A 23,627-nucleotide genomic window follows, 5' to 3' on the forward strand; every position below is an offset into this window, starting at 1 on the left:
ATCTACCACTTCACTAAGATATCTGAAAGAGTGAACTCAATTTCCTCCCAAACTGAACTTCACTCTATTTGCAGAGCCTGTCTGCCCCATGGGGATTGTGGTACCCAGCAGTAGACTCATGATATTTGTCCTCCAGCTTCTTACCTGTGCAAAGGGTTTTTAGTGCCTGATTTGCGTGATGAGAGTCACCAAACCTCCAGCAAGACATGAGTCCTTGGATTGTTCCTCCCACCATTAAATAGATCTAAAGTAGCCTGGCCATGTGTCCAAGGCTATGGAGGGCAGAACTGGGGTCGCTGTCCTGCTGCTGCCTGAAATCCACATGTGGATGAGCCTAGATGACTGAAGGCAGGTGCATTCAGAGGGTGGGGCAGGGCACAGCAGGGAGGGGGTGGCTCCAAAGGACTAGGGTGGGTGTTAGAGAAGCAATGCATACCTAACCAGGAATTATTAACTCAGAAACTCCAGAGTGGGGTCCTTGAGACAAGAATCCCCATGTGACAAGTATGAGGGTTTCCTAGGATTTGGTGTTAATCTTAGGAATTAAATGGTAATAATAATTCAGAACAGGTCTAATTAAAGTATAAAACCCTATATATATTAATTTCCTATGGCTGCCTGTAACAAAATGCAGCAGACTGGATGGCTTAACAAATATTTATTTCTCACAGTTGTGGGGGCCACAAGTCCAAGATCAAGGTGTCAGCAGGTTTGGTTTCTCCAGAGACCTCTCTCCTCAGCTTGCAGAGATGCCTTCTCGCTGTGTCCTCTCATGGTCTTTCCTCTGTGTGCCCACACTCCTGGTGCCTCTTCCTCTTCCTATAAGGACACCAGTCCTATTGGATCAGGGCCCCACCCTTATGACCCCATTTAACTTAAATTACCTCCTTAAAGACCCCATCTCCAAATATAGTCATGTAGGGGGCTCAGGCTTCAACATATGAAGTCCTGGAGGACATACTTTAGTCCATACAGTCTATGATTTTCATTTTGTTATCTGCACAATGGGGATATGAATGTCTTCCTTATGTGAAGAGTAGCCAATCCTTTCTTCCTTTTGACCCTGGGGAGAGGAGAGGGCTCCCTGTCTGTCTGTCTGTCTGTCTGTCTCAGATCCTTCTGCACATAACCTGTGGGTTGGACTAGGAGTGGGTCATTCCAGGTGAATGTTTGTGGATTCAGGACTAGCAATACTATCTATCTATGTGGTCCTTTATGTTTTAAAAGACTGGATTCTCCCATGGCTTCTTCCTCTTTTCTCAGCTTTATCTGCTCAGTTTCCAGATGTCCCTGCATGAGAATACAGAGGAGAAGTGGTGGCTGAGTTCCTGACAATGAAATAATGAATAAGGACTTGCTCTTACTCCTGAGTTGATACACCTTTGGCCAAATGGTCAGGTTTCTCCTTTGAGCCTGAATATTCTAAGCTCACCCAGGAAATGTCAATAATACCAGTTATGTTCACCACCACATTAGCCGTATGGCAGGTCAGGGGCTGATGTGGAAATAATCTCTTTCCAAACATTTATGCTCAATTGTTCCAGCTTCCATTAAGGTTATGACTTCACAGAACAAATAGTAGAGATTTTCTTCTTTCTTCCTTTTTTTTTTTCATCCAGCCCTTGGGTTCAGTGGAGCAATAATTCACCATGTCAGTGATTGCAGTGGCCTTAGGCATGTGGGGAACACAGGAGATAAAGATGAATGAGAGAAGAAGTTTCTAGACCAGTGGGAAGGCAGATGCTTCATCAGGTGAGTCACGGGTGCTGCGGGGAGGCTGTGCAGCCTGGACGTGGAAGAAAGAAAGGGTGGGCCAGAAAGAACCATGAGGGATTGTTTATTTACTGCCTCCAATTTTAAACATACTAAAGTTTTTACACACTTTACTTGAACATTTTGATAACTTTGAAAAAGGTGAATAAAATTCCCTTACCAAACTTGTTCACAACTGTTTCCCTCTGTTATTAAACTTTGATCAAATTTGAAAATTGAATACAATGTATGCAGATTATTGTTGTTTTATTTTTGACTGTATATTGAGGAGAAAGAGTAGAGTGGACAGAATAAAATGTAGGGTGCTGGTCAGGAAATGACAGACTAGGAAGCTCCCAGCCCTCACCCCCTCCAGAGTAACATCAGTAAAACGACCAGAATCTGTCTGAACCAGCTGGGGCTGTCAGCCCAGGGACCAAGAAGTGGGCAGCCGCTGCCTCTTGAAACATTTCCTGCTCCCACTGTTGCTGCCCCCAGCGAGAGTACCAAAGCCCCCTAGGATGTGTGTATGTTCGTGTGGCTGGCTGTGTTCCCTCCTTCTGCATAGCACTTCCAACCAGCCAAAAGCTCCTCCCTGTGTCTTGGGGCTGTTTCATGAGAGCGATAGTGATGAGCAGGCCACTCATCCCTGAGGCCTCAGTTGGTCTCATGTGCAAGAGCACACGAAGATTGTGTCCAGGTACAAAAGGATTGTTGTCCCCACCAAGTGAAGGGAATGCCCTTCCCTTGGGAAAGCAGCCCAATTCTTGCAAAGAGGGCTATGATGCAGTAGGTCTGGGCCGCCAGCCTCTGGTTTGGACAGTTGGGGCAGTGAGTGAATGACTAAGGGTGCCAGGTATGTGGGGTGATGCCAAGGAGACAGGGAGTCCAGGCCTGTGGATTCAGGATCCGCCCACCCAGTTTGGCTCTGGGTCTGAGTGGAAAGGAAAGGAAGCAGGGCTGGGATGGTGCTGCCTGCCTGAGACTGTGGTGGGCAGGGGCGGAGAAGCAGGCTGGGTGGTTCACCTGTGTTTCTGGGGACACTCTTGTTCTGACTCCTGACGCCAGATGGCCTTTTATTCCTGTATCTCTCAGTGCTCCTCCACAGCACTATTTGCTGCAGGGATAGGCCCTGGGTTTTTAAGTTTGAAGTGCATGATAGATCAACACTGGGCCCTATTCTTCTATAACTATGCTTTAAAAAATAATAATAACCTCTGTGTGATCTAGTCTACTCCTAAGGCATTGATTATTAACTCTGTGCTTACAAAACCCCTAGATTTCTCATTCCATCCAGAATTAGATAGACAACAACTTCTTACATTTTCTGAGTTGGAGGCCTTACAGATATGACATATTAAAAAAGTCCAACCACGGGCACCTGGGTGGTTCAGTCAGCATCTGCCTTCAGCTCAGGTCACGATCCCAGGGTCCTGGGATGGAGCCCCAATGTCTTGGGCTCCCTGCTCAGCAGGGAGCCTGCTTCCCCCCTCTTCTCCCCACTTGTACTCTCTCCCGCTGTCACTATCTCTATCTCCTTCTCTCAAATAAATAAATAAAATCTTTATAAATAAATAAGTAAATAAATAATAAAAAGAGTCCAACCTGTGAAAATTAATAAAGGAAAACTTCACTAAAATGGAGTGGGACGGCCAGAGGGGGAGCTCTCACACCCTACCACTTGTGGCAAATTGGAGGTCCCAATAGGACTAGACTTCCCTCATATTCCCCAAAGGAAGAGGCCTACTCTACTAACCCAGCAGGCAACAGCCCAGCCAACGAAAGACCGTCCCAACTCAACCAATGAGGAGCCACTGTACTTCAGACTCCCAGTTTACTCCCAGTTTACTCCAGCCCTTCCCAACTCTTGTTTCCTCTATAAAACAGCATTCCTCTCCTTCATTCTCCAGACTTGCCCATGGTTTTACTGTAGCTTGGGTGCCCCGAATTGCAATTCTCTGCTATTCCCAAATAAATCCACTTTGCTGGTAAAATAACTGACAGTTTTATTTTGAAGGTTAACAAACCCTTCTTCCTTGCCTTGGTAGTCCCCCAGACATCGCATCTGAATAGATTCTACCGCTGTTCACTTAGCGACCCTGATCCAACCTCAACAAGCATTTATACGTCCTGTCTCTCCCCATGTCATAGACAATCCATTGCCCTCTCCTGTCCACTCTTCCTCTGATATGTGTCTGCAAACACTTCTCTCCATTTCCACAACTACCCCTGTGCCCACCCCTTCACCCAACTGTTTAACATTTCACTCCTTGAAGTACCGCTGTGGTCGTTTCTAGTTTGAGGGCTGTGATGAACAGAGCTGCTAAGAGCATTCATGTCCAGGGGTCTGGGGGGCTCAGTTCGTTAAGCATCTGCCTTTGGCTCAGGTCATGATCTCAGGGTCCTGGGATGGAGCCCCACATCGGGCTCCCCACTCAGCAGGGAGTCTGCTTCTCCCTCTCCCTCTGCTCTTCCCCACTGCTCATGCACTCTCTCTCTCTCTCTAGTAAATAAATAAAAATAAAAAGAACATTCATGTCCAGGATTTTGTGTGGACATAAGTGTTGTTGGGCCTGGGGGTGGGGTCCTCCAGACCACCCTCGGGGTGGATGCCTCACTCCCTAGAAAGACTCACAGGGGGGGTCCCTCCCTCTTTGGGAGTTTTGTGCTATCTCTCAATAAACTTTGCTTTGCTGCCCACCACTCTTCATCTGGTCTACCTCTTCATTCTTCAAGGTGGCATAACCAGAACCACGGACACCAAAGGAAAAATCTGCAACATAGTCATCCTGGGCCCCACACTGAGAAGTGCCACCTCATTTAGCCCCAAACATAGTAATGATGTGGAGAACAAAGGCAAAAGAAATATGTTCATTTCTGGAAAAAAAAAAAAAGACTCACAGGACTCTCACAGGACTCTCACAGGACTCCATGGAGGTCAAAATGATTCTGCATGGCCCAAGTACCCCCCACACACAACCACCACCACAAATCACATTATTGGCTTAAACTATCCAAGGCCCCAACTAAACAAAGACACTCTCCTCGGGCAAGACATTCCAAGGGCTTAGGGCTTTTCTCCCAGGAGCCAGGTAAGGTCAGACCTTTCTTTGGAATGTGCTAGTTCTAAACATGCCAGACCTGCTGAGTCAACCCTTGACTGCACTGAATCCATTTTCATTCCTCTGGAATAGATGCCTGGGATTGAGATTCTGGATCATACAGTACTTGCATGTTTTTATCGTTGTTGTTTGCTTATTTGTAGAGTGGGGGGAGGTGGAGGGCCTCCTCCATCTTTATACCACTACCAGCGATGTGTGAGTGACCAGTTCCTCCACATCCTCACCAGCATCTGGGACTGTTTTCCCACATTTTGTCCAAGGCATCCTGGTAAATATGTCATGATACTTCACTGTGATCTTAATTTTTTTCATGTGCTGCTTTATCATCTGTATCCTCTTCAGTGAAATGCGTCTTCATGTCATTTGCCTATTTTGTAATCAGACCTTTTGTTTCTCACCAGTGCATTTTGAGAGTTTTTGTAGCTTCAGATACCTGTCCTTCATTGGATGTGTGATTAATTGGATGTGTAACTATTTCTCTTCAGTATGTACTTTGTTTTTCATCTTCTTAAAAGGGTCTTTCACAGAACCTTGGTTTTTACTTTTAATAAGCTCTAATTTATCCATTTGTCTTGATGGGTCACACTTTTGGTGTCAGGTCTAAAATCTCTTTGCCAACCCTAGATCCCCAGTTTTTCCCACAGACTTTTATTCTAATGTTTTACATTTTATAAATGTGTGTTATCTATTTGGAGTTAATGTTTGTATGGGGTGTGAGGTTGGGTTTTAGTGTAGTTTAGGTTGCCTCTGGATGTCCGCTTGCCCTACTTCCATTTGACAGAGAGACCATCTTTCAGCCCAGGAATTACTTGTGCATGTTTGCCAAAAATCAGTTGCACATATTCGTTTGGCTTTCTACTGTTCCATTGATCAACATGTCTATCCCTCTGCCAATACCACACACTTTATTTATTTATTAACTATGTAATAACTTAGGGGAGATTTTATCCCTGTTTTTCAAACTCACTTTAGCTATTCTAATTCCTTTGCCTTTCCATGTAAGTATTTTCTTAAGATTTTATCTATTTATTTGAGAGAGAGAAAGAGCTCACAAGAGCAGGGAGGAGCGGGGCGGGGGAGGAGAAAGAATCTGAAGCAGATTCCCCGCTCAGCACAGAGCCCCACACAGGGCTCAGTCCCACAGCCCATGAGATCATGACCTGTGCTAAAACCAAGAGCCAGCTGCTTAACCAACTGAGCTACCCAGGTGCCCCCACCCAAGTATTGTTTTAAAGTGCATATTTTTTTCAAGAGAAATTCTACCATTTGCTGTTTTCATTTAGCAGGTCATCATCAAAATCTTCCCATGTCAGTACCTATAGATCTGCCTTTTCTAAAAAGTAAATATAAAAATAAAGTAAAACACAAATTCATGGTGTTGATGTACTGGAATTTATCTAAACCGGTCCCTCTTAAGGGCTAGTATTTTTTTCCCCAGTTTTGTTATAATTAGTAATGCTGAAATCAGTATCGTATTCTGCATGTATTTGCACAAATGTTCCCCAGCCCGTTGTCATTTGACTTTGCTTGTGCTATGTGCAAAGACCTGTTTTGTTTAAAATTTGTGAGGCCAAGTTTATCGATCGTTTGCTTTATGGCTTCTGGGCTTAATTATAAGTAACAATGATTCATCCATGTTCTCTAGGAGTACTTTCAACATTTCAGTTTCCCAGTCCTTGCCCGGCTGAGCCCCCGCAGAATTGACCAAGTCTCCCGGGAGCCCGGGAACCGCCTGAGCTGCTCCGGCGAGAACCTAGGCAGCACTCCCTGGCCTGTTAGCCTTTCCGGGAAATGTTCCAAGTTCCCCCTTGTGCTCCGGGGTAGCGCCTTGCGGGCTAGGAGCTCCCAGGAGGACGCCCCTGGATGCGCTGCACGCCCACCGCCCGCCCCCAACCCAACCCCCCTGGCGGAGAGATGCGATCCGGGGCGCCCCCTGAGGAGATCGCGCCTTTGGGTGACGGCGGTGCGCCTTTGCTGGCCGGCGATCCGGTGCCGTCCCTCTGACATGAACGACGGTTGTGGGGAGCCATCTGGCGGCCGCTTTTATATAGTTTCCCCCCGGAATTCCGGAGAAATCTGCAAGGATGGGGTTTGGCCAAGGCACGCGAGGCAGAACTCCAGAAGGCCGGTGGCGCTAGCGGAATTTTCCCGGTCCTACCGGGAGTCGGTGCGTTGGCGCATCATCCATTCGCTGGAGAATGGACAGGCAGGGTTTTGGGGGAGTGACCGTCGCTGTCCTCCCGGGTGCGGGTATGGACCAGAACCTGCTGGTGCCCCTTCGCCCTCGAGAACCAACCGTAGCCGCTGCGGGATAATGGGAAAGCTTGTGACCCGGCCTTCTGGTCTTCATGCTTACCTTTTTTTTTTTTTTTTTTTTTTCCCCTCTCCCGCCGGGAGGTGGGACCCGGCAGTTCCGGGAGGACCGGATTGCGCATCATAGGCTCAGCCGCAAGCCCAAGTGGATCCCAGCTGTCAGAGGCACCTGCTGAAATTATTTTCCAAGCTTCCATTCGTAGTGGCACACCGGTAGGAGCCGTCTGTGAGGGACAGAACGGGGCCCTGGCTGGGCCGCTGTCCTTCGCGAGGTCCGGTGGTCGGAGGTGCCTCCAAGATTTCCCAAGTTCCCCTTCAGAGACACGGACCGGCCCTACCCACACAGATGGCCTGGGAAGGTGTATCCGGGCCTGGAGACGGGCTTGCGTGGGTCCCCGTCGCCGGACTTTCCCATCAGCTTTTCCGAATCCCGCTCTGGAGGTGGAGACCAGCTTGAGCTTTATGGGTGAGTTTAGGTAGGACGCCCCATCCATTGTGCGGGTCTGCGTGGGACCCGGTCTTCGGAACGCCCCCAAATATTCCAAGTCCCTTCTCCGGAGCTGCGGCCAGTCCAGGATGACCGATGCAAGGAGGCCTGCGGAGGGCTTTACTGGGCCTCCATGTCTTGCTTCCCGTCATCTCGTCGTTAGGGACCGAGACGAGGCCAGGCCCACAAGGGTGGCGGTGCTCCCTCTTGGTTCTGGGGACCCAGATCCATCCGGGTGCGGTCCACCTCGGTGGTACTGCGCCACCTGGCGGCCCCTTTTATATAGTTTACTCCCTGCGCTCCGGTTGAATGGTCAAGGGATCTGACTCTGCCGCGATGCCCGAAGCAAAGCCCCGAGATGCCATCAGCGAGGGCGGGGTCGCTCAAGTGGCCTCCCGGAGCCGACTGGGAGCGAGCCCGGAGATCGGACCTGCAGCTCTGCGGGGGAGCGCCCGTTCCCGCCACCTTCCCAGGAGGCTCGCTGGCTTGGCGCTTTAAGGGTCCACCAGCGCAAGGTGCCCTTCACCGCAGGTGGTCCACAGGCCGGGCCGCGTACTGCCTGGGCTCCAGTCGTTGGAGGTGCTGCTCAGAAAATTTTCCAAGACCCCATTCACAGGGCCGCCTTGAGTACTGGGAAGGGAACCCCCAGCGTGGCCGCTGTACCTTCTGGGGCCCGTTCTTCGGAGGCACCTTCCGGGGAACTTTTCCAAGTCTCACTCCAGGGACACGGATCAGCTCCTGCCCCCGGAAGTGGCTGGGGGGGGGGGCCACTCCTTTCTGAGAAATACTGAGCTGGGCTGGGAGGAGGACCCGTAGCTGACCCGGAGGAGAAATACATTATTAAGGTAGGTGATTGAAGGGGTTTACTGGAATAGAGAATGGAAATCCTGAGATTTATAAGAATGATTGTTACTACTGACGTTACTATTATTCATCATTATCGTAATTGTTACTGTTTTTTTCCTGGTTAATTGTAGTTGGAAAAACACTGAAGTTTCTCTATCCAAGAAGACTGTCTGATTGACTTAAAATGATGAAGCATGGGTTCCGGTCCACGAAATTTGTTAAGAATTGAAATATAATTGACATAACATTGTATATTAGTTTCAGGTGTACAACGCAATGATTTGATATTTGTATATTTTGCAAACAGATCACCACCATCTAGTTAATATCTGCAACCATACATAGTTATAGGACTTTTTTTTTCTTGTGATGAGAACTTTCAAGGTCCATTCTCCTAGATACTTTCAAATATGAAATATGGTATTTTCTTTTTTTTTCTTTTTTTTTAATTTTATTATGTTATGTTAGTCACCATACAGTACATCATTAGTTTTTGATGTAGTGATCCACGATCCATTGTTTTCGTATAACACCCAGTGCTCCATGCAGTACGTGCCCTCCTTAATACCCATCACCGGGCTAACCAATCCCCCCTCCCCCCTCCCCTCTAAAACCCTGTTTGTTTCTCAGGTCCATAGTCTCTCATGGTTCATCTCTCCCTTCAATTCCCCCCGCCCATTTTTCCCTTCCTTCTCCTAATGTCCTCCATGTTATTCCTTATGTTCCACAAATAAGTGAAACCATATGATAATTGACTTTCTCTGCTTAACTTATTTCACTTAGCATAATCTCCTCCAGTCCCATCCATGTTGATGTAAAAGTTGGGTATTCATCTTTTCTGATGGCTGAGTAATATTCCATTGTATATATGGACCACATCTTCTTTATCCATTCATCCGTTGAAGGGCATCTCGGCTCTTTCCACAGTTTGGCTATTGCGGACATTGCTGCTATGAACATTGGGGTGCATAGGGCCCTTCTTTTCACTACATCTGTGTCTTTGGGGTAAATACCCAGCAGTGCAATTGCTGGGTCATAGGGGAAAATATTCCATGCTCATGGATCGGAAGAATAAACATTGTTAAAATGTCTATGCTACCCAGAGCAATCTATACCTTCAATGCCATCCCGATCAAAATTCCAATGACATTTTTCAAAGTGCTGGAACAAACAATCCTAAAATTTGTATGGAATCAGAAAAGACCCCGAATCGCCAAGGAGATGTTGAAAAAGAAAAACAAAGCTGGGGGCATCACATTGCCCGATTTCAAGCTATATTACAAAGCAGTGATCACCAAGACAGCATGGTACTGGCACAAAAACAGACATACAGACCAATGGAACAGAATAGAGAGCCCAGATATGGACCCTCAACTCTATGGTCAAATAATCTTTGACAAAGCAGGAAAAAACATGCAATGGAAAAAAGACAGTCTCTTCAATAAATGGTGCTGGGAAAATTGGACAGCCACATGCAGAAGAATGAAACTCGACCATTCTCTAACACCATTCACAAAGATAAACTCAAAGTGGATGAAAGACCTCAATGTGAGACAGGAATCCGTCAAAATCCTAGAGGAGAACATAGGCAGTAACCTCTTTGACATCGGCCACAGCAACTTCTTTCAAGATACATCTCCAAAAGCTAGTGAAACAAAAGCAAAAATGAACTTTTGGGACTTCATCAAGATAAAAAGCTTCTGCACAGCAAAGGAAACAGTCAACAAAACAAAGAGGCAACCCACAGAATGGGAGAAGGTATTTGCAAATGACAGTACAGATAAAGGGCTGGTATCCAAAATCTATAAGGAACTTCTCAAACTCAACACCCAAAAAACAAATAATCAAGTCAAAAAGTGGGCAGAAGAGATGAACAGACACTTCTCTGAAGAAGACATACAAATGACTAACAGACACATGAAAAAATGTTCGTCATCATTAGCCATCAGGGAAATCCAAATCAAAACCACACTGAGATACCACCTTACACCAGTTAGAATGGCAAAAATGGACAGGGAAAGAAACAACAAATGTTGGAGAGATTGTGGAGAAAGGGGAACCCTCTTACACTGTTGGTGGGAATGCAAGTTGGTACAGCCACTTTGGAAAACAGTTGGAGGTTCCTCAAAAATTTAGAAATATGGTATTATTAACTATAGTCACCGTGGTGTACAGTGCATCCCCATGACATTCATTTTTATAACTGGAAACTTGTACCTTTTGACTCCCTTCACCCATTTGGCCCCCCTGGGGCCTCCATTCCCTCCTCAGGCAACCACCAGTCTGTTCTCTATATCCATGAGCTTGTTTTTGTTTTGTTTTGTATTTCTAGATTCCACATATAGTGAGATCATACAGTATTTATCTGTTTCTGCCTGACTTACGTCACTTAGCATGATACCCTGAAGGTCCATCCATGGACCTTGCTACAACAAAGGCAAAATTTCATTCTTTTTTATGGCTGACTAATGTTCTATTTGGTCCACAGAATTTGCTAAATCCACTCAGGAGCCCAGGAGCCTGGTTGCTCCAACTAGCAAGGCCCCTGACCCACAAGCCACAGCACCCAGCTTAGAAGGTCAAACCACACTTTCTGCAACAACTGCCCCCAAGAGTCAGGACTTGATCAATAGCTGACAGTTTCCCTCAATATTGCCCTGTCCTCCAACACAGCAAATGGGAGAAAGCCAAATTTGCCCCCCCTCACAAATCATGCCCCTCTTTTAGTCAGCCTGACCCTCCCATCAGGAAATGCCTTCCTTTTTTTCCCCACCAGAAAGCTTTCCCACTCCTCTGCCTGCCTTGGAGTTTCTACAAGTGCTGGTGGCTGACCCCTGTGCCACACAGAGCAAGCTCTCAGTAAATGGTGCTTGTTCTCAATACAAGACCTCATTTGGGAGGTCTTCCTTGATCTCAGTGCCAGCTAGGTGGCAATATCTTGTGGGGATGAGGGAAGGTTCTCCAGAGGGTTGTATATTCTTTGAATCAGCGACCAACATATATGGTGCTGTTTTTCCAATAGCCAGAAGTCATAGGTCCAGGAAGCAAGGGATGTAAATAGGAATGGCACCATTCCCATTACCCTAAGTCACCCACTAGCAAAATTTCTGATTCCTAGTCCCACAACCTCATGTTCTGCCAGCCTGGAGGTCTTAGAACACAAGAGGGAGAAAGGCTCCTACAAGGAGACACAATGATTCCATTGACCTGGAGGTTAAGACTGCCACTCGGCCACTCTCGTCTCTTCGTGCCTCTGAATCAATAAGCAAAGGTAGGGAATTGTGGTGTTGCCTGGGGTGACTGATCCTGACTACCAAGGGGAAATTGGACTACTACTCCACAATAGAAGTAAGGTACAATATGTCTGGAATACAGGAGATCCCTTAGGGCCTCTCTCAGTTTTACCATGCCCTGTGATCAAGGTTAATGTAAAACTACGATGACCCAAGTAATAGGCAGGAATGAAGGGTTGGGTCTACTCACCAGGTAAAGAATAAAACCAGCTGAAGCGCTCACTAAAGGCAAAGGGAATACAGAAGGGGCAATGAAAGAAGGTAACTGTAAACATCAGCTACAGCCACAGAATCAGTTACAGAAACAGAAACGAGGACCACAATCATCATGAGTATTTCCTCCTTATTTTACTATGAATATGTTTGTGTATATCTTTTTTTTCCCTCTCTTATGCACTTATCATGTAACATAAAATGTACCAATTTTTATCATAGGATTTAAGTATGGCCAATTCCACATCATAGTGTTTAAGTTACATGATATCAAGGAGAAAAGAAAACATCACTCAAGGACCTACCTCCTCTTCTAGGGAAGGAGTTAGTGCCTTTTCCACCGTACAAAGGTTGTATCGTTTAGGCAGAATCATGACCCCTTTATTTGGTCATAAGTAATTACTTATGGCTTGAAGAGATGTGTATGGGTGCCAAGTTGACAAGGGGTAGACTTGTCATGGGTAATTTTATGTGTCAACATGACTGGATGGGGAGTCCAGATTAAACAATATTTCTGGATATGTCTGAGGGCATTTCCAGGTCAGAGCAGCATTTCCATTGAATCAATCGATTCCAAAACATATTGCCACCCCCCACCATGTGTGTGGGCCTCATCCAACCCACTGAGGGCCTGAATAGAAAGAACAAAAAAGAGGAGGAAGGAGGAATTCAACCCTTTTTTCCTTGACTTGCTGTTTGAGCTAGAACAACTCATTACATCTCCTGCCCTCACATTGGGATTTATACCATCGGCTCCCCTATTCTCAGACCTGCAGACTCACACTGAATTACACCATCAGCTTTTCTGGTCTCAGTCTTGCAGATGGCACACTTTTCAGCCTCTATAATAACATGAGCTGACTCTCCACATACTCACTTGATGAAAATCTACAGCACACATTGACAAACCAATCACGTTTGTCCTTGCCCCACACACCAAAAAGGATGACAAGGAAACAAAAGGGCCAGAAGTGCAGCACGGGTTGTGGGACACCCCATCACTGAGAAGCCCATTCCCCATGGCAGCGGAGGGTTTTATCAGTTGCAACTCTGTTCTGAGGGACTGGGCAGGGAGTACCCACCTCAGAAGAGCCCCTAGGGGAATCAGGGGGTGAGTGAAAAGTGGCCTTGAAAGAGGCCTCCACAGGCCTCCCCCAGTGTTCTAGAAGGATCACAGATGTTCTGCCAAGACATATCAGCTGTGGTTCATGCCTTTGTCTGTGTGGCCTATGTGGATGTGTGCAGGGCACCAGGACACCAGAGCAGAACCATGTCTCTATACACACAGCAAGACCCTCACATAAAAAAAAAGTCACAGGATACAGAGGCCCACACAACACTCAAGGACCAATGGCTATAAAAACCGCACAGTGAAGCCTTTAGCCCCACACATAAACACACACCCCTTCACACCACAGACTCAGCTGTGCCCGTCCAGTTGTGCAGTCCAAGACAGGGACTGCAGCTCCCCAAAACACAAAACAATCAGCCGTACCCACCCGATGTTGAAGAGCGGTGTGTTCCAGTCACCGAAGTGTTATTAGCCAGCTTCTCCGGCTTGGGAGGCCAAGTGGAGCAAACAGACGGCGGCTGTAGAGCGAAGGTTCATGGTAGATATTACCCAGCATGTGTTATGTGGCCCCACTGAGTCCACACAGGGGACATGTATCCCCACTGCATGTCCCATCTACATGCCAGCCCCCTGTTCCTACAGACGTACCTCCCAGGGTGCCAACACTGTCAGCCCTAGGGGTCTAGGGAGTCAGAACCCCCTCCCTCCAGATCAGGCCCTCACTGGTAACCCAGAGGAGGCCCAGAAGCCCACAGCCCAGAGTGACCCACCACCTATGTCCACACTAGAGAGGAGTGCTGCTAACGCAGGTCAGACCAGGGTTGCCAGAGGGGGCCTTCCTGCTCCAGCAGCAGAGCAAGGCTGTGGAGCAGCTTCCACACCCAGACCTGCCTGACTTTGCCCACCCAGACTTCCCAGGACTTGGAGCAACCAGGTACACCGAGCTTGCCTAGGCAGAGGGGCCTTGTGGTCACCCACCTGGCCAGAGCATGAATCTCTATCTCAGACCCAGGCTTCACGCAGATGCCCTTCACAGATGGGGAACTGAGAGGTGGGCCCAGACTGAAACCCCAGCACCTCCCGCCATCTAGGTCTCCTCCAGGACTCAGGTGGGCACCCTCACCCAGATGCTGTGATCACCCACTGCCTATGATCTCCAGGGAGCTGACAGTGCCCAGGCCTAGACCCAGCCCATTCCTGCAGCCACTCACAGCGGCTCAGCTCCCACATGGCAGCTCCGGCTCCTGTCACCAGCCAGGAGTCTGGTGCAGGGTGCCAGGGTGCTCTCCCCTGTGCTTGTCATTCATTCATTCTATTCACTCCTGGTTCCAGGCCCAGAGGCATCACAAGAACATGTGGGGAAGGGAGAGCCAACCCCGCCCGGACTGAGGAAACACCCTGGAGAAAACTGTGAGGACCATGTGGGGACTTCAGTACAACCCCAGATGGCTCTAGAACCCCCCCACCTCCCTGTGTTGCCCTCCCTCCACCCTTCCCCAGTTAAAGCCCTGTCATTTCAAATCCCACCATGGTGGCTACTGAGTAACTTGTGAAAGGCAAATCTGATCATGTCTGTGTCCCTAAACCTTCAGATCCCCCTACTGCTCTTAGGACAAGCCCTCAGGAGCCTCTGTAACATGTACCCCAATACACTCTCCCTTTGGCTGCTACAGCCCAGCCTCATGGGTCCTCTTGAGTAGGGGACAAGGAATTTGATCAGTTTCAAGGTCAATCAGATATCAAGGGTAGGGGCTTCTCTCTAAAGTGACTTAACAGGATTCTTGATACAACTAGACCAGGCAGGCTGAAGACGGCCCAAGTGATGTAGGAAAGAATGTTAGGGTTCAAAGCCGACGTCCAAGAAAGAATTCCTGAGACATCTTTGGTGCATAAAGTTGGTTTTATTAAAGCACGGGGACAGGACCCATGGTCAGAAAGAGCTGCACTGGGGTCATGAGCAGTGGCCCATTATATACTTTCAAGTTGGAAAGAGGTTAGGGATAGCGTAAGTCTCTAAGGAACTTGGAAGCAAGGCTTCCAGGACCTTGAGGGGGCTAGCTATTGGTGGGAAAATGTCATTTATTACTGTCTAATAAAACCTTAATAATGAGATCTGAAGATATATATTGTCAGGCCATATGCTTGGGGCAGGGGTGATTGCCAACACATATCTTGGGGGGGTTTAGAGATAAAGGAAATTTCTAAAGGAATTTTTATATGTTAAAGTAGATACAGGATCCTTGGGGGGGGGGGGGGGGGTGTTGGGCTAGGATTGTTTTTTGCCCTTAGTATTAACATTGAGGCAGTTGAGTCCCTAGAGGAATGAAACAGTCCCTGCCTGTTTCAAGGACTTGTCGATGGGCTGTAAATAGTAAGGAAATTTAATAATTTTTCTTCTGCCTTTGTTTCCCACATCACCAAGCATGAGGCCTAGTCAGAGGAGCGCTCAGAGAAGCCTGCCCAGTTTGGTCAACGAGTCTCCATCAATGGATCATCAAGGGAAGGCTGACTCCTCTCCTTGGCCCGGACCCTACAGAGCCCCAGGGGGTCAGCACGCCCTCTTCTCAAGAGGTCTGGGCATTCTGTCCAAGGCCAGTTGGATTCTCCTGCTCGAGTTGGCCACACAAGCCTTCTTTCTGGTTGTCTTCTTCAGGAGTCTACCTACTTTTGCATTTCACTATACAGCAACCCCCTCCCAATTTTTAGCAGCACTGAACACCCTCCCACTGAGATGAGGAAGACACAATGCTCGTTCTCCATGGCGGGAATCCCCTGCCCCCCTGAGCCCAGCAGGATATTCAGCAATGGAAACTTTGTTTTGTAGATTTTTGTGGCTTATGAAAAGCGTAATTGTGGATTCCAGGAAATTATTCTCAAGGTTGGACTGAGACATTGGGCCAGTGGAGGCAGAAGCGAGGCGGGAAACGGGACTGTCCTCAAAGTGCTGTGGTTGGGGAAGGTGTAGGGGGGAGGAGAGAACCGCCCCTGCCAAGCCAGGCGCTTCCTCCAGCGCGGAGGGCCTGCCTACATCACCGCTGCTGGAGCTCCCACACTTTGCGCAGGTGTGTGTTTGGGGTGGGGGCTCTCTTGACAGGTAACCCCGACAAACGTCCTATGAATGCAAGACAAGGAGACTGAGGCCTGAAGGTGACGAAAATGGCTCCAGGTCACGCCGCTTGTATTGGCGGAGCTCGGCGATCAGTGACTCAACCGCTTTTTGGGAGAGCAACAGGAGCAAGCAGGTTACGACAGCCGCGGCCCCCCCGGCGCCCCAGCAGGCGCATGCGCTGGACGAGACCCCTCCCCCCTACCTTTTCCCCCCGGGACGCAGCCCAGCCCAGCCATACATCCCCAGTGGCGCTGGGCTTCGGTCCGCCCCCACTTTGTGCGGGCAGGGCGGGCTTCTTCGAAATCTCGCGATTTCGACGCTATGGTTACGCGTACTCTGAAGTCGCGTGGGCAAAATGGCATGGTAAGAGGCGGGGACAACGAGGCACCCTCCTAGGAACCTCCGCGGAGGGGCGGAGAGGGCCTCCTTCTGCAGGGCGCAGAGGGTGGGCCGCGCCGTGCTTAACTGTCGTAAAAGGGGGCGGGACGCACCGCGTTCAAACGGACGTAAAATGGGCGGAACGCGCCGCACTAGGAACTGACGCAGAGGGGGCGCACGTTGGTCTAGCCGGCGGCTGGCGGGGCTCGGGCGCCATGGAGCGCTATACGGGCGCCTTCGAGGAGGCGGTGGATGGGGCCCGGCAGCAGGAGCGGCACTACCAGCTGCTGTCCGCGCTGCAGAGCCTAGTGAAAGAGCTGCCCAGGTGCGCGGCCGCGGGGCGGAACGGGCGGCTGAAGTGGCCCTGGGTCCGGCCCGCGTTCACCGCGCCCTTCTGCCCGCAGCTCCTTCCAGCAGCGCCTGTCCTACACCACGCTCAGCGACCTGGCCCTGGCGCTTCTCGACGGCACCGTGTTCGAGATCGTGCAAGGGCTGCTGGAGATCCAGCACCTCACCGAGAAGAGCCTGTACAACCAGCGCCTGCGGCTGCAGAATGAGCACCGAGGTGCGCGGGGGTGGCGGGACGACGCACGCTTCTCCTCCGGGAGTTTAGCTCTCGGTCTCTGTGCAGGCCGAGCCCTGCCCTGGGTGTCGCTCAGATGAAGTCCCTAAAATTGACCAGGTCAAGGGCTCGGAGACTGCTAGCGTTTTTTGGTGACAAAGGGGTCAAGGCAGTTTAATTTTTTCAGTTGCACGGCCCCTTGTTAGCGTAATACCCAGAAACTCCCTGCCGGGACTTGCCCGTGTCTCCACCCTCCCCCAAGCAGAATGGCCCAAGGCCTCCCTGCCTGGTCAGTCCACCGACAGATCCCAGTAGTGGCGGTCAGCGGTAGCCATTGACTGCCCCCAATGATGTCCCGAAGTGTTGACAGTTCTGCCGTGCCCTTTAGGGTCATTCCCCCCTTCGGCAGCGCCGAGGGCCACACCACCACCCACACATTGAGTTCCCCTGCACTATGCCCTGTGGACCCTTGGGACCTGAAAACTTCCTCACTTGAGCCACACCCTCAGCCAAAGCCTTATCAGCCTTGGCCCCTCCCAGGCATCCCCACTCAGAGGTCTCCTGGAGCCCCTTCCTGCAAGGTATGCTGGGCAGCTCTCCCTGCCCCATCAGTTTCCCACCTTCGTTATTTTGTTTTTACCCAATTTACTTATATATAAAAGTTAAAACATTCAGTAAAGTTGAAAGAGTAGCATAATGTATACCCGTATCCTCTCCAGCTAGATTCAGTAATTAACATTTTGCCAAAGCCTTAATACCCCCAAATATATGCAGTACCACAGGGCTTCACCATGAGTCTTCAGCATTCCTCTAGACTGGGATTTTCAAAGCGCAGCATTGTTGTTTGTGGCTGAACAAGTCTTAATGGTAAGATGGTGTCTTGTGCATTGCAAGCTGTTCAGCAGCATCCCTGGCTTCTACCCGCTAGATGACAGTGGCACATCCCGCTGCAACCCCCCCCCCCCCCCGCAGTGACAATCAGAAATGTCTTCAGACATCCTTGGGGATCAACCTTGGCCCAGGATTGAGAACCAGTGCTCTAGATCAAGAACACTCGCCAATGTGAGCACGGTGGACAGCGTCCTGAAAACTTAAATCATTCCAGGGTGTCTTCTGACCTTCAGTCTACAATCACATTATCCAACTTGTCGTAAACTGTTGCTTTGTGAGGCCAGTGTAGGTTTATGCATCGCAGTTGGTTACTTTGGTCTCTGCTTCTGGAATAGTCCCATTTACTATGGGGCTTTTTGAAGAGTCTGGGGCATTCTGCCTGTAGAATGTCCCCATTCTGGATCTGTCAGATTGCTTCCTCATGCTGTCATTTAACCGTTTCTCCACGCTCTGTGTTTCCTGTCAGCTGGACAGCAGGTCCAGGCGTGATGATAGGCAGCTTACACGTTTGTGGCAAAAACTAGTGTTTCTTTCAGGAGTGGACATTGGGTTTTGTTGAATCCCTTTTTCTGCATCTATGGAGATGATCACGTGGCTTTTTGGTTAACTACGATGAATTACACTCATTTTTTTAATTCTTGGGATACACTGCATTCCTGGGATAAATCCCGTTTGGTAGGATGTATTACCCTTTTTATTATGTTGGATTTGATTTGCTAAAATCTTGTTAAGAATTTTTACCTCTATGTTCATAATGGACATTGATCTGTAGTTTCTTATAATGTCTTTGGATGGGGTAATAGGGTAAAGCTGGCTTCATAGAGTGAGTTGGGGGAAGTGTTCTCTTCTGTTTTCTAGAAGCGTTTTTATAGAATTGGTATTACCTTTTCCCTGCTGTTGGAGTGGTTGTCTTTGTAAACATTTCTGTTGAGGTGTAGCATGCATACGGTCACAAATCCAAAGTATAGAGCCCATTATTCTTTGTGATGCTCAAATGGTGCCCCATTTGGTCAGTGGCAGAGCTCTTGGGCTGGCTCCTCTATCCTTTTGTTGTGTCCCCATCATTCTTGGAGCACTTCCTTGCTTTCTGGTGCAGGAAGGTGTTTAGGCTCATCTTTTCTTGTTCTTTGCCTGCCTCCTCCCCTCCAGCTTCTCCAGCAGCCTCCTGTCAGGATGCACCTTCCCCTTCGGCCACCGTAAAGCTTTCCCATTTCTCCTGCCTGTGCTTGAGTCTCTGCCAAATGCAGGCAGTGGTGGTCACTTACTGTCTTGCTGTAAGTAGTTCTTGTTCTCCTGTGGGTGATCTTTGTTTATCTCCACAGAGGTTACTAGTTCAGGGAGCCAGTAAAGCACTCAGAATAATAAAAGTAGGGGGTGGGCAGCAATCTCTTCACAGAATCCTGGTTCCTTTTAATGGGGAGTTTTTGATAACCCTCTAGACACTTTGCTACTTGTCCTTTGGAAGTTTCGGGCAGGTTTTAATGCCACCAGCAGTGGGTAAGCACCCTGTGACTTTCTGCTTTTCCTTCCGACTCAGCAGGTGGTGGATTGGCTGCCGTTGCTTTCCTTGGTCATTGCTAAAGCCAGTCCCCTTCCACCTGGGCAGTGGGCACAGCTCTCTTCTCACCTATGGTTGCTCACCCAGTGGAATTTGGGAGTTGTCCTGGGATTTGCAGCAATGTTTCATAAACGGAGTAAAGGAGATGACATATCCCTGCATTTATCTGTTTCCTCCCATCCTGCCTCCACGGGGTATAAACATTAACCTGGGAGCATCTCCTTGGCCCTGTGTTTATGGAGGTGTCTTAAGTGTGGCTCTTGGTTTCAAACTCATTTAATGTGATAAATGCTTGTTGAGATGTGCACAGAATGCCAAGAAACAGGACATTGGAAAGGTTCTGGGCACGGGAGGTGCCAAACTACTGGCTAAGAGGTGTCTGCTTAAGACATAATGTTGGGTTTGTGATTCCTTATGGCCAGGGACCACTCCTTTATAGGGGAGATCTGGCCACTTGACACTGGTCTAGGATTTGGGCTGTGTAGTTTGAGTGGTTTTTTTGTTTGTTTTGCTTTTGGGTTTTGGTTTTGGGTTTTGTTTTGGTTTTTTTTTTTTTGAGAGAAAGAGTGGTGGGCAGGGGAGGGGAAGGGCAGAGGGAGAGGAGAGAGAGAGAATCTTAAGCAGGCTCATGCCCAGTGCGGAGCCTTATGTGGGGCTCGAACTGACAACCCCAAGATCATGATCTGAGCCAAAATCAAGAGTTGGACACTTAACTCACTGAGCCACCCAGGTGGCCCTGGGCTGTGTAGTATTCTGTTTTGTAATCAGTTTCTTTCCATTCCATGCATGGTACCTTTGTCCTCTGTCCAGTCCTATCACAGTAGACAATTTTGCTTCTATTTATGGTATGATTTAATGGCAACTGTGGGAGCTTTGTCAGTGGCCATGGTGAGCCCCACTCCAAGCAACACAGACTCCCCAGCACAGGGCCTCTAAAGGCTCATCTCATCCTTGGGCCTCCCAGGGTTTGTACCTACCTTACCCCCTCTGGGAGCTATGGATGGGGTCGGGCAGCTCTGCCCACCCTCAAGGGCAGCACTGAGGGAATGACACCACCACGCCACCATGGGCAGAGGCCATGCCATGCTTGGGCACAATGACTCCTCTCCTCTCCTTCCTTTTCCAGACTTTGCCTGGATGGTCTCACAGTGGACCCTCAGGTGGACATCTCAATGAACGTCCCATGGGTGATGAGCAGCTCACACCCAGGACTGCTGGCCTGTGGCCATCTGAGCCCAGAAACCTCTGGACTAATCTCCCACTCCTTTGGGTCTTGTGAGCACTGGCCATAGCTCTGGCCAACCTGCCCTGTCTCAACCTCCTCGGTTGCCTTGCACCCTCCAGAGTCCCCTGGATCCTCACTGCTAGAGAAAGGCCCTGCCCTGGGTGAGGGCAAGACTGAGTGGGCTAGGGGACTAGGCGTCCCCCAGAACTCCACCCAGCTTCTAGTGCAGGGCTTCAGATGGGCTGGGTCATCAGCCAGGGCTTCACCTCTGCACCTTGGCCTGGCTGCCCCATGGTGGGACAGCCAGGGTAGGTGCCAAGGCAAGAAGTGTGTCCTGCCCCCCTCCATCTCGCCCCCCACCACCTGCTGGACTTCTCTGGTCTCATCTCCTCCTAGTGCTCAGGCAGGCGCTACGACAGAAGCACCAGGAAGCCCAGCAGGCCTGCCGGCCCCACAACTTGCCCGTGCTCCAGGCAGCTCAGCAGCGTGAGCTGGAGGTAGGGGTGTGAGCTGGGTGGGTATCACTGGGCTGTGGTGAAGAGGGCTCAGGGCGGTTTGGGAGCTCCTGGCTGCTCTGGGCCTCAACTTGGGTGGGCCGTTGGAGGCCTGATGAGTCCCCAGATGTGGCTCTTCACTCTGGGGGTTGGGATGTGGCAGGACCCGGTAGAGAGTGTGATCCCCCTGCTTCCCAAGACCATAGCTCTTCAAGGGCTGGGCCTGTTCAGGGCAGTGGTGGGGTGGTGGGCCAGCCAGCAGAAGCCCAGTCTGCTTCCAGGTTGCTCCAGCACAACCAGGAGACCCGTACGTAACCAAGAAGCCGTGGGTGGTAGGGGTGCATGGAAAGGCTTATGCAGGCTCCCAAGCAGCCTGGAGCCAGGGTGCACAGGGAAGAGGTGCTGAGCTGGGATCGGCAGGCAGCCCCAATGGGGAGGGAACATACACAAAGGCCCAGAGACATTTGGCAAGTTGATAGTAAGCAGAAGTGGACCTGGCATCTGGCCAGCTCATGGCAGTCCCGACACAGCAAAGGGAGGATGCCTGGCTGGGGGTCCTGGAAGGGACAGCATTCCGGGTAGGGCAGCTGAGCCCTTCTGCAGGGTTCAGTGTGGCCGAGAAGGGAGCAACCTGGGTGCAGTAAGGGCACCATCGGTGGTCTTGGAGCCACTGGGAATGGGGAGCAGGCTGGAGGAAATGGCAGGCCACCAGGGTGTGTGTGAGGCAGTGTGTGATGGGCAGGGGGCTGAGCCCCTGAGCCGCCCTCACCATACAGGCAGTGGAGCACCGGATCCGGGAGGAGCAGCGGGCAATGGACCAGAAGATTGTCCTAGAGCTGGACCGGAAGGTGGCCGACCAGCAGAGCACACTGGAGAAGGCTGGGGTTGCTGGCTTCTATGTGACCACCAACCCACAGGTCAGTGCCTCAGGCCTGCCCTGGCACAGCCCAGGGGGTGCTGGTTCCCAAAGGCCCAGTTCCGTCTGGGGTTTTATCACTGGTCCCTGGGGAGCCAGGCCCAGAGTGTGTCGGGGAGGGGAGGAGGGAAGAATTAGTAAGGCAGGTCCCACTGCCTCTGCCCACAGGAGGGCAAACCAGCTGGCTGTGGGAGCACTGTCCACCTTCCCCAGGCCCTGCTGCTCACAAGGCCCTGTGCCCCGAGCCAGGGCAACTGCAGGCCCTGTTGCGGGGTGATGTCCCTGCTTCTGTCCCTTTCTGGCAAGCCGTGGCCAGGAGTCCCTGGAAGTCAGTCCCATGGGTTCACTGCCTGGCACTCTGTAGGCCCCAATATCTGCCTCTGGGCCCGTGGGAAAGGGGGCTTTTGCCAGGACAGGAGAGACCAGGTGTCATTCTGGTCTCACAGCAGCCCTTCTGCACCCCAGGAGCTGACGCTGCAGATGAACCTGTTGGAGCTCATCAGGAAGCTACAGCAGAGGGGCCGCCAGGCGGGGAAGACAGCCATGTGACCAGGTGGGGTCTCTGCCAGTTACCTGCTGCCCGTCATGGCTGAGAAGACAGCCCTGTTCCTGTCACCACAGGCAGCAGAAAGCTGCATGGAACTTGTCTTCCCAACACCTGGCTACCACCTTCCCAGCTGCCTGCAGGAGGGGTCGACCCTCTGAGGAGAGGCCAGGTGGACCCTGGCTGCCCCAGAGTCGGGAGAGTGGGGCTGGAGGTCCTAGCACCTTCACACTCCACTGGGCACACCCCAGCGTTTGCCATGCCCCATCTTCTGGTCTCAGCCCCTTCCTTGGCAGGTGCAGCCCCCTAAGTAAGTGGGAAACACTCCAAGGCCCAGGCCCTGTGAGGCCCAGAGAAATAAAGGTACCTCTGTGGCCTGCACGTCGCTTGTGTGATAGCTCTGTGGTATCTGCCGTGACCGGGGCCCAACTAGGGCCCTCGCCTTGTAGCTCCGTGGCCTACGGAGGAACTAGCAGAGGCCCCCCACCCGCCCCTTTGTCACAGAGGCTCTCCCAGGGGCACCCCCTCTGGGGCTCCCTCATGGCGCAGCAGGCTCAGCCATACCTGGGGAAGCCCCAAGTCACTAGGACCGCATCTAGTCTGCTCGGGGAGGCTGGAGGCGGGGGCAGGCAGCCATCATGGGTCACGGGGCAGCTGGGGCGAGGGGCATAGAACAGTAGGAAGAGCCTGGGGGAGAGAGTCCCCAGGTAGAGAAGCACCAAGCCCACCCCTAGGAGCATCCTGTCTGCACTGGTCCGAGTCCAGGGGTGGGAGTGTCCAGCACCTGACATAGCTGAATCTGTGATACACCCTGGAGGGAGGGATTGGGGGGTCCACCCCACCCACGGTGAG

At 50.5% G+C, this 23,627-nt stretch overlaps 1 protein-coding gene and 1 long non-coding RNA gene across 4 annotated transcripts; one reads left to right on the forward strand and one right to left on the reverse strand.

Moving 5' to 3' along the window:
- Window positions 1-649: 649 nt before the first annotated feature.
- LOC118543300 (uncharacterized) lies at window positions 650-16,538 on the reverse strand. Its single transcript, XR_004921000.2, has 3 exons — window positions 16,410-16,538; window positions 13,526-13,616; window positions 650-1,786 (listed from the first exon to the last, which is right to left on the reverse strand). It is a non-coding gene; the product is annotated as an uncharacterized LOC118543300 (long non-coding RNA).
- Window positions 16,420-23,156, forward strand: DGCR6L (DiGeorge syndrome critical region gene 6 like). Of its 3 annotated transcripts, none has more exons than XM_078060609.1 (5): window positions 16,420-16,570; window positions 16,990-17,150; window positions 21,218-21,318; window positions 22,092-22,232; window positions 22,678-23,156. In XM_078060609.1, exons 1-5 carry the CDS (start codon window positions 16,563-16,565, stop codon window positions 22,822-22,824), a joined length of 558 nt encoding a protein of 185 aa, XP_077916735.1. In that variant the 5' UTR covers window positions 16,420-16,562; the 3' UTR covers window positions 22,825-23,156. The 3 variants fall into 3 exon arrangements, with proteins under 3 accessions (XP_077916735.1, XP_035960073.1, XP_035960074.1); XM_036104180.2 differs by lacking the exon at window positions 16,420-16,570 and adding an exon at window positions 16,721-16,910; XM_036104181.2 differs by lacking the exon at window positions 16,420-16,570 and adding an exon at window positions 16,727-16,910 and having other exon boundaries at window positions 22,697-23,156.
- Window positions 23,157-23,627: the final 471 nt, after the last annotated feature.

This window comes from Halichoerus grypus, chromosome 13 (assembly GCF_964656455.1).
Source record: "Halichoerus grypus chromosome 13, mHalGry1.hap1.1, whole genome shotgun sequence".
Lineage (NCBI taxonomy): Eukaryota > Metazoa > Chordata > Mammalia > Carnivora > Phocidae > Halichoerus > Halichoerus grypus.